This window comes from Melospiza melodia, chromosome 4 (genome assembly GCF_035770615.1).
Source record: "Melospiza melodia melodia isolate bMelMel2 chromosome 4, bMelMel2.pri, whole genome shotgun sequence".
NCBI classification, from domain to species: Eukaryota; Metazoa; Chordata; class Aves; order Passeriformes; family Passerellidae; genus Melospiza; species Melospiza melodia.
In genome coordinates, this window is record NC_086197.1 from 308,484 (window position 1) to 318,814 (window position 10,331).

Sequence of the window (10,331 nt, forward strand, 5' to 3'; positions counted from 1 at the left end):
TTCCCCCATTTGTCCCCCCCCCCCCATTCATCCCCCATTTGCCCTATCCCCTCCTCACCCGGGGCGCAGTTGCCCCCCATTTGCCCCCATTTTCCCCCCATTTGCCCCCATTTTCCCCCCATTTATCCCCCATTTGCCCCCATTTTCCCCCATCCCCTCCTCACCCGGGGCGCAGTTGTCCACCAGCGCTCCCAGCGCTTTCCCGTCGCGCCAGTCGCGGTTGAAGTTGGTGATGGGCAGCTGCGGCACCTTGTGCTGGATCCAGCCCAGCAGCCGCTGCTTGGGGGTCTGGTGGCGCCCTTCGTCGTCCTCCTCCTCCTCCCACATGGGCATCGAGATGGAGTAGTGGAGGATGAGGGTCCAGATCAGCCCCAGGATCAGCTTCAGGTTCCCGTCCACGATGGCTTTGCTGTCTGCGGGGGAGAAACGGGGCGGCTGAACCCCGAGATCGCTCGGGACTCCCCCGGGCACCCCGACATCCTGTGGGACCCGCGGGGGGACCCCGGAACCGGAGAGTCGCGGGATCAGCCTCAGGGATCACCCCCAAACCCCACAGGACCAGCACGGGCACCCCTGACACCCCGAAACGCCACAGGACCAGCACGGGCACCCCTGACACCCCCAAACCCCAGAGCACCTCCACAGGGACACCTGGGGCACCCCCAAACCCCACAGCACCAGCACGGGCACCCCTGACACCCCGACACCCCGCGGCACAGGGGGCGCACCCCAGACCCGTCCCGGGGCGCCCCGACACCCCACGGGAGCCCGCACACCAAGGCCTGCCCGGGGACACGCCAGAAGCGAGGGAGGAGCCCAGGACAGCGCCCCCCGAGCCCCCGCACCGCCCTGGGGAGGGGGCGCAGCCCCCAGTGAGCGCCCGGGAGCGCCGCACCCCGCCCGCCCCGGGGATTCCTGGAGCGCCACCGAGGGGAAACTGAGGCACGGGAGGGCCGGGGGGAGGGGGCCCGAGGCATCCCGGCCCTCCCCCACCGCCCCGCGGGGCGGACCCTCCCCCGCTCCCCTCCCCCGCCGCTTCCCCCACGAGCGATCGCGTTTCAGGGAGGAAATGGGGGGTGTGGGAGGGGGCGGACAAACCCCCCCGCCGGGAGGTGGGGGGCAGCACCTGGAGGGGGTGCTCAGAACTCGGGGTCACACCAGGGGGGGTCCCCAAAGTTCGGGGTCACACCTGGGGAGGGGGGGCAGAACTCGGGGTCACACCTGGGGGGGCCCAAAGCTCGGGGTCACGCCTGGGGGTCCCGGGGCACAAGGACGCGCGTGGGAGGGGCGGTGACGGCGCGGGGGGGCTCCGGCAGCCCCGGTGCGGCCGCGCGGGGGGGCCCAGCCCTGCCCGTGCCGGGGGGGTCACGGCGCAGCTGTCGGCTGGGGGTGGGCGCTGGGGCCCGGCAGGGGTGGGTGCGGGCCGGGCCGGGCCCCCCCGCGCGTGAGATCAGCGCCCCGGCCCCGCGCCAAGCGTGAGCTCAGCCCCCCCGCGCGGCACGGCCCGGCCCGGCTCGGCACGGGCCGGACCCCCTGCTCGGCTCGGCACAGCCCGGCTCGGCACAGCCCGGCTCGGCTCGGCTCGGCTCGGCACGGGCCGGACCCCCCTGCTCGGCTCGGCTCGGCACAGCCCGGCTCGGCACGGGCCGGCCCGCACACCGCACCGCCCTCCACACGCACCCCTGCACACCCGCCCGGTGCCTCCAGCCTTGCACGCTCACGCCCATTGCCATTGCCATCCCTCCGCCGCTCTTGCACACTCGCCCCGCTCCTGCTCCCGTCACCCTCCCCTTGCACACTGATCCCCATTCTCACCTGCCCTTCGGCCTCACTCTTGCACGCACCCTCCGTTCCCATTCATCCATCGCCCTGCTCTTGCACACTCACCCGCGGGCCCATCCTCATTTGTCCATCGTGCCCCTTGCACACTCATCCTCCCCTCCCACTCCTCCATTCCCCACCGGTGCGCTCTCACCCTATTCACACCCATCCATCCATCCCTCCCTTTACACACTCATCCATGTCCTCACTTGTCCACCCCTGCCCTCGTACACCCACCCTCCATTTCCCATTCCCCCATCACTCCCACCCTTGCACACCCATTCCTCATCCTCATTTGTCCATTGGCCTTGCACGCTCACCGTGCCCCATCCTCACGGCACCCACAGCCACGCTCTGCCCAGGGCACCACCCCTGCCCGGCCTCGCACACTCACCGTGCCCATTCCCCCTCCACCCTCACACCGTTCCCCTTGCACACCCACCCACGGACACCGTTCCCCTTGCACACCCACCAATGGACACGAGCTTGATGTGCTCCCGCTCCAGGAACTCGAGGGCCACCGAGACGTTCTCCAGCTTCATCTGGCGGAAGTTGGGGCGCGGGTGGTGCTTGCGCCCCATCTTCTTCTGGCTGAGCACCTCGAGCAGCGCGATGAGGCGCAGCCCGTCGCTCAGGTCGCGCTGCAGGTCCACGATGCGCTTCTGCACACACTTGAGGTGCTCGTTGCACCAGCGCGTGAACGTGTTCTGCTGGATCTTCTTCCAGGGCGCGTCCTCCGCAAGGTCCTTCTCGGTGGCCGGCAGCTCCTCGGGGTCCTCGCCCGGCGCCGCCTCGTACGTGGAGTTCATCCTGCGGGGCTGGGGGCTCCTCGGTGGGCACGGGGGTCCCGAGTGGACGGGGGGGAGTCCTGGGTCACTTGTGGCGCTGGGCGGGGGTCGCGGGTCAGTCCCGGTGTCCCGGAGGGACCCTGGCACCGTGGGGCGGGTCCCGAGTCGGGGCCGGGGTCCTGTGGGGGCCCTGTGGGTGCCCGGGGTGGGGCCCCTGGGTGCCGGTGGCGAGGCTGGCGCTGGGGCCGCTGTCCCGGGTCGGGCCGGTGTCCCGGGTGGGGCCCTGGCTGGGTGCTGTGCCCGCTGTGGGTCCCGGGGCTGGGCGATGGCGTCCCGGGTCAGTCCCGGTTCCGGGGCAGGGGTCCGGGTGGGTCTCTGTGTCCTGGATGGGGTCCCGGTTCCCGCAATGGGGCACGGTGTCCTCGGTCAGTGCCGGTGCCCGGGGACGGTCCCGGTGCCCGGGGTCAGTACGGGCGCCTGAGGACGGGCTCCCGTCCCAGTCCCGCTGTCCCGAGAGGGGCTCGCTGCCCGGTACCGGTGTCCTGGCTAGGGGTCCCTATAGCCGGGGTCGGGGCCGGTGTCCTGGCTCTGTCCCGGTGCAAGTTCCCGGTGCCGGGGTCGGTTCCCGGTGGGTTCCCGGAGGGCTGGGGGTTCCGGAGGGGTCCCGGCTCGGTTCCCAAGTAGTTCCCGGAGCGGCGGGGTCCGATGTGTTCGCGGTGTGTCCCAGGAGCGCTCCTGGGCCAGGGGCGACGGCGGCAAGTGGCGGGGCCGGGGGGCGGCGGCGGCTTTAAGCGCTGCCCCGGCCCGGCCCGCCCCGTCCCGGGGAGGGACCGAGCCGGAGGGACGGAAAGACCGCCCGGCCGCCGGGGTGGGGGGCCCGGCCCTCGCTATTTACGGCCCCGGCCTCACAGTCGGACCCCCGGACACCGCACCCCAAAACCGCCGGGCTCCGGCACCCCCGAACCCCGGACACCGGCACCCCAAAACCGCCCGGCTCCGGCACTCCCCAAACCTCGGACCCCCGGGTCGGCACCCCTCAAACCTCGCACTGCGGCACCCCAGAACCCCGGATCCGGCACCTCCCGAAACACGAGATCCCCGCACCCCCGACTGTGGCACTCCCGGACCAAGGCTCCCCCGAGCCCCGGCACCCCCGAACCCCCAAACCCCGGCAGTTCCAAAACCGCACAGACATCAGCTCCCCTAAAGCTCTGACACCCCTAAAACCTCTGTAACCTCAAACACCAGCACGCCCAAACACCGACACAAACACCCCAAAAGGCCGGCACCCACAGACTCCCAAACACTGCACCCCAACACCCCAAAACTCCCCAAATTCCCTGAAGTCCAGTGTCACAGCTCCTAAACTCTGGCACCTCGGAACCCCCTGCCCCAGACATTGGCACCCCCAAGCTTTGCAGGCTGAATCACTGGCACGCCTAAACTTCAGCACCCCCAAACCTCAGCACCCCAAACCTCGGCCCCCAGGTACCCCAGCCTCCCTACATGAAACACTGGTACCCCAAATCCCGGTATCCAAACACCCCCGAAACTGTGTCACCCCAAAATCTGGGCACCGCCAAACTCCAGGATCTACCCCCAATAACCCCAAATACGTGCAACCTCGACACCCCAAAACCTCAGCACCCTATAGCCCAGGCACCCCAACACTCTGTTATCCTGATACAGCTGTGCTTGATACCCCAACACCGCAGACACCCCAAAGCTGCAGCCCCCACAGCACAACGCACCCCAAACCCCCCCAAACTTCCTCGGAACCCCCTCACTCATCCCTTCCCCCTCGGGAACCCCTGAAAAACTCACATGGACACTCTCCCCCAGCCCCAGGGGGTTGTGACCCCACAGACCCTCCCGGGACCCCTCCTCAGAGCCACCCCCGCCGTGGAACCCCCCCAGCCCCCCTGGCCGTGCCTCAGTTTCCCCATGGCAGTGCCCCACGCCTGGGGAGGGGGCTCGCTCATATTTGGGGTGCGCCCTGAACCCCGCTGCCCCCAATCTCTCTTATGTCCCCCCCATTCCAGGCACCCTCGGGAGGTGGGGGGGGGACACTTGTGTGACCCACATGTGTGTGCTCTGGGGGACACTTGTGTGACCCACACCTGGCCCTTTGGGGGGACACTTGTGTGACCCACACCTGGCCCTTTGGGGGGACACTTGTGTGACCCACACCTGGCCCTTGGGGGGCCGATTTGGGGCGTATCGTGTTCCCCCTGTTCCGGTGCCTGCCCTGGAAGCTTCCAAGGGAAGGGGGGGGGGGCCGGGTGCACCCCGAGGTGACAACGGGTGACAAAGGGTGACGTGGGGGGGTGACGTGGGGGGGGGTGACGCGGCGGCGCCTGCGCCAACACCTAAAAATAACCTGCCGAGTCAGAGCCACGCAGCGGCACCCGAAATACCCGGGGGGGCGCGGGGGGGCACCCCCACACATCATCACCCGAAATACCCGGGCGGGGGGCTCACAATGGGGGGGCACCCCACACATCATCACCCGAAATACCCGGGGCGGGGGGCTCACAATGGGGGGGCACCCCACACATCATCACCCGAAATCCCCGGTGGGTGCTCCCAGTACCAGTGGGTGCTCCCGGTACCAGTGCGTGCTCCCAGTACCAGTGGGTGCTCCCGGTACCAGTGCGTGCTCCCAGTACCGGTGGGCGCTGCCGGTGCCAGTGGGCACTGGTGGGTTGGCAATGGGCCCTGGTGGGTGCCGGGGGTCCCGGCAGGGCTGGCAGTGCCGGCGCTGCGGCCCCAGAGCTCCACACCCAGCACCTCCTCCTGCTCGGCAGCAGCCCCGAGCCCCTTCCCCACTCTGGGGCCCCCACCCCAGACCCACAGAGCCCCGGGATCCCTGGGGCTGGAAAAGCCCTGCCAGCCCATGGAGCCCCAGCTGTGCCCAGTGCCCACCTTGCCCCAGAGCCCTGAGTGCCACCTCCAGGAGTTCCTGGGACACCTCCAGGGATGGGCACCCCAAAGCTCCCTGGGCAGCCCCTGCCAAGCCTGGCTGTTGCCATCGTGCCCTCCCTCTGCCATGGCCCCCCCGGCCCTGCGCTGCGTCACCCCCAGCCCCAGCGACCGCAGCCCCACAGGGGACACGGGGAGGGACGGGCAGGGACAGGGGGGCCCTCTGTGGGGTGTCTGTCCCCTGCGTCCCCACCCTGTGGCACCCTTTTGGGGGTGCCCCTCCATGGGGATGCCCAGTACACACCCGCAGAGCTGACCTGACCCAGTACAGCCCAGTACAGCCCAGTATGGCCCACTACACACCCGCAGAGCTGACCTGACCCAGTACAGCCCAGTATGGCCCAGTACGGCCCAGTACGGCCCAGTACAGCTTAGTACAGCCCAGTACAGCACCCACAGAGTGGACCTGACCCAGTACGGCCCAGTACGGCCCAGTACAGCTCAGTACGGCCCAGTACGGCCCTGTTGAGCCCAGCACAGCCTGGTACAGCATGACCAGACCCAGTACAACCCCATAGGACACAGTACAATCCCGTGGCACAATACAGTGCAGTACAGCCCAGTGTGGTCCAGTACAGCCCAGTACAAAGCTGTAGAGCCCAGTACAAACCAGTACAGTACAGGCCAACATGATCCAGTACAGCCCAGCAGAACATGGGCTGGGGGTTCAGCCCGCCCCATCCCCCTGTTCCTCCCTGGCCCGTCCCTGAGCCCCCCAGCCCCATCTCTGCCCCAGAGCTGGACAGACCCCCAGGGCACCCCCAGGGTGGGCACAGCACCCCCTGGACGTGTCCCCCTGCCCTGACTGAGCTCCCCCGTCCCTGAGGGTCCCCGGTGCCACAGGGAGGTCCCTGCTCCGGCCTTTATAGGCGCCCCAGCCCGGGGGGGCCCCGTAATCCCCCCTTAAGCAGCTTCTGCTCATCCTTCCTGTCCCCCGGGGGTGCCATGGCCCGGGGAGGGACACGGGGGGAGGGAGGGCAGGAAACGCTGGGAGCCTTTGGGACTGAGTCCCAGCAGCGCACCCCCAAAGTGACCCCTCCCCTCCCCATCAGTGACCCCCGGCACTGCACCCCAAAATGAACACCCCCCCTCAGACACCCCCCCACCTCCAGCAGTGCCCCCCAGGCTTCCCCCCACCCCTTGATACCCCCAGACTGCCCCCACCTCACCTGGGGTCCCCCCAGCACAGGGATCCCCCAAGCCCAGAACTGGGGACAATTGCTTGGGGGGGGGCAGACACTTTGGGGGGCACCCTGGGGTGTGGGGTGGGGGGCAGCGGGTGGGGGGCTCGCGAGGGAAACCCTGAGCTCTCCCCAAGGCAACCAGGGCTGGGCCATCCTGGGGGAGTGGGATCAAGGCTGGGGACACCTGGGGACACCTGGGGGCCCCTGGGGACCCCTGGGACACCTGGCCATGCTGGGAGTGACCAGGACAGAGCCTGGGGACCCCTGGAGCACACTGAGGAGGACCCTGATGGCATCAGGACTAAGGCCGGGGACCTCTGGCCGTTGTGGTGGGACCAAGACTCGGGCTTGGGAACACCTGAACACCCCAGGAGGAGCAGGACCAAGCTTGGAGACCCCTCCCCATACCCAGCTGTTGGGGGGAGCCCTCGTGCCCCCCCAAATCCCCCAGAGCACCGGCAATCGGCTCGAGCCGGCTCAGGGCGCCGATTAGGGGCTGAGCCCGGTTTAGCCCACCCTAATCCCCAAGTTTGGCCGGGCTGAGCCCTGATCCCCCCTAAGCGGCTTTGGGGGCGCAGGGTATATCAGGGGGGTGGGCGCGCCCCCCCCGGCACCGCCGCCATGGACGAGGAAGAGTTCTACCTGTTCAAGAACCAGTCGTCGGTGGGGCCCTGGGATGGGCCCCAGTACCACATCGCGCCCATGTGGGCTTTCTACCTGCAGACCATCTTCATGGGGCTGGTGTTCGTGGCGGGCACGCCCCTGAACGCCATCGTCCTCATCGTCACCATCAAGTACAAGAAGCTGCGGCAGCCGCTCAACTACATCCTGGTGAACATCTCCGTCAGCGGCCTCATGTGCTGCGTCTTCTGCATCTTCACCGTCTTCGTGGCCAGCTCCCAGGGATACTTTGTCTTCGGGAAGCACATGTGTGCCTTTGAGGGCTTTGCAGGGGCCACCGGAGGTACGAGGGGACCCTGGGGCACTCAGGCTGCTGCAGCCGGAGATGATGGAGTGACCACTGGGGCTACTGCAGCCAGAGGGCCCGCAGTGATCTCCAACAGGGGCTGAGGGACTTGGGGTGACCACCGTGGTCTGGTAGGGCTCAGGGTATCTTTGACCACCACATTCTGCTAAGGCTTTAGGAGTTGGGGTGACCACCACAAGCTGCAGGGGTGCAGGCATTGGGGGGACCTTCTGGACCTTTAGGAGCTGACCACTGTAGGCTGGTGGGACCATAGGAGTCGGGGTGACCACTGCGGTCTGGTGGAGCTGGAGGTGCCCATCATGTTCGTCTGGGGCTGGGGAAGTTGGGGTGAGCGTTGTGATCTGAAGGTGGCAGAATGGGTAAGGGCCATGGGAAGGGTTGAGCCCTGTGATCGGCTGTGGCTGGAGGAGCTGGGGTCACCACTGAGGCCTGAAGGGACGGGTGATCACCACATTCTGCTGGGGCTGTAGGACTTGGGGTGACCCGGGGGGCTTTGGGAATTGCGGTGACCCCTTGTCCTGGTGGCCCTGCTCCCCCAGGGCTGGTGACAGGGTGGTCCTTGGCCTTCCTGGCCTTCGAGCGCTACATCGTCATCTGCAAACCCTTCGGCAACTTCCGCTTCAACTCGCGCCACGCGCTGCTGGTGGTGGCGGCCACCTGGATCATCGGCGTCGGCGTCGCCATCCCGCCCTTCTTCGGCTGGAGCAGGTGGGACACGGGGCAGGGGGGCAGGTGGGGAGCCGTGGGGGTGCCAGGTGAGTGCCTGAGGCGCCTGAAGTGCCATGGGGCGCTGTGGGGCGTGGGGCGTGCCCCACAGTGCAGAGCCGGGGCTGAGCACAGGTCTGCAGGTACATCCCCGAGGGGCTGCAGTGCTCCTGCGGCCCTGACTGGTACACCGTGGGCACCAAGTACAAGAGCGAGTACTACACCTGGTTCCTCTTCATCTTCTGCTTCATCGTCCCCCTCTCCCTCATCATCTTCTCCTACTCCCAGCTGCTCAGCGCCCTGCGGGCCGTGAGTCCTGGGGGCACAGGGGACATGGGGGGCACTGGGGACACGGGGGGCGCTGGGGTCAGGCACACCTGGGGCTGAGAGCGAGGGATGGAGAGGGGACAGGGGCCGGGGGACAGGAGGGAGGGAGGGAGAGAACAGGGATGGAGAGATGGAGAATTGACTGTGAGCAGGGAGGGAGGGCAGGATGGGGAGCAAGAGGGAGGGAGAGGTGACTGGAGGGATGAAGGCAGGGGAGGTTCCTTGGACAGAAGGTTGGGCAGGAGCACAGGCAGGAGGATGGGCAGGGGGCAGACAGGAGCATGGGCAGGGGCCAGGGGACTGCACAGGGGCCGGGCGGGGGTCTGGCAGCCCAGGCGGGGGTCTGGCAGCCCGGGCAGGGGTCTGGCAGCCCGGGTGGGGGTCTGGCAGCCCGGGCAGGCCCGAGGCGTCCCTGTCCCCGGGCAGGTGGCGGCGCAGCAGCAGGAGTCGGCCACGACGCAGAAGGCGGAGCGGGAGGTGTCGCGCATGGTCGTGGTCATGGTGGGCTCCTTCTGCATGTGCTACGTGCCCTACGCGGCGCTGGCCATGTACATGGTGAACAACCGCGAGCACGGCATCGACCTGCGCCTCGTCACCATCCCTGCCTTCTTCTCCAAGAGCTCCTGCGTCTACAACCCCATCATCTACTGCTTCATGAACAAACAGGTGACACCAGCCGCACCGTGACACAGACACGGGGAGGGGACACCCAGGGACACCTGGTGATGGGGGCATCCAGGGCTGCCCAAGGATATCTGAGGACCCGGGACACTCAGGGAGACCCCAGCACGGGGAACACCCAGGGATGGATACCCGTGTGAGGGGACGCCTCAGGACACTCGGATAAGGGGACGACATTGGCAAGGGGGACACAGAGAAGATGGGGACACCCCAGAAAATTGGGGCAGCGGGGACATGCAGGGGTGCCCAAGGACATTGGGGGACCAGGGACACCTGGGGATGGCGCATCCAGGAACACTTGCACGGCCGGGGGTACCATGACCCCAGGGACAGGAGATGGGGCCAGTGTGGCACCTGAGGGTGTGAGGGCAGTGCCAGGGCCGGACACAGGAGCGGTGGGACCCCCAGGCTGAGCTGTCCCCCGTCCTGTGACCCCGTGTCACCCGTGTGCCCGCAGTTCCGCGCCTGCATCATGGAGACGGTGTGCGGGCGGCCCATGTCAGACGACTCCGACGTGTCCAGCTCGGCCCAGCGCACCGAGGTCTCTTCCGTGTCCTCCAGCCAGGTCGGCCCCAGCTGAGGGGCTCCGGCACCGCCCCAGCCCCCGGGACCCCCGGCTGCCCCCAGCTGCCCCCCATGGGGCTGGCTCTGCCCTGGGGGCCGGGGGCCCCGGCCAGCCTAGGATGTAGCGCGGGTGGGACAATAAACCATGGCCGCGGTCTGAGCGCAACGGGGACCCCTGAGCACCTGGGACTGTGGGACAGGGCACCCACGGCACGGGCACCCAGAGACCCTTGGGACAGGGCACCGCCAGCATGGGCACCCAGGGACCCCTGAGCACCTGGGACTGTGGGA

The 10,331-nt window shown here is 68.3% G+C and overlaps 2 protein-coding genes across 2 annotated transcripts in view; one reads left to right on the top strand and one right to left on the bottom strand.

Moving 5' to 3' along the window:
* Nucleotides 1-2,817, bottom strand: part of FLNC (filamin C) — a 29,627-nt gene extending 26,810 nt beyond the window's left edge. Inside the window, exons 1-2 of the mRNA XM_063153577.1 lie at nt 2,294-2,817; nt 165-413 (exon numbers count right to left, since the gene is read on the bottom strand). Of these exons, the coding sequence (XP_063009647.1) occupies nt 165-413; nt 2,294-2,630 (586 nt within the window). The 5' untranslated portion in view covers nt 2,631-2,817. The remainder of the gene's footprint in view (nt 1-164; nt 414-2,293) is intronic.
* A 4,579-nt stretch (nt 2,818-7,396) lies between these two features.
* On the top strand, nt 7,397-10,056 carry OPN1SW (opsin 1, short wave sensitive). The gene is made up of 5 exons (XM_063155807.1): nt 7,397-7,739; nt 8,303-8,471; nt 8,612-8,777; nt 9,222-9,461; nt 9,934-10,056. The coding sequence occupies exons 1-5, from the start codon at nt 7,397-7,399 to the stop codon at nt 10,054-10,056; spliced, it is 1,041 nt and encodes a 346-aa protein (XP_063011877.1).
* The last annotated feature ends 275 nt before the right edge of the window (nt 10,057-10,331 follow it).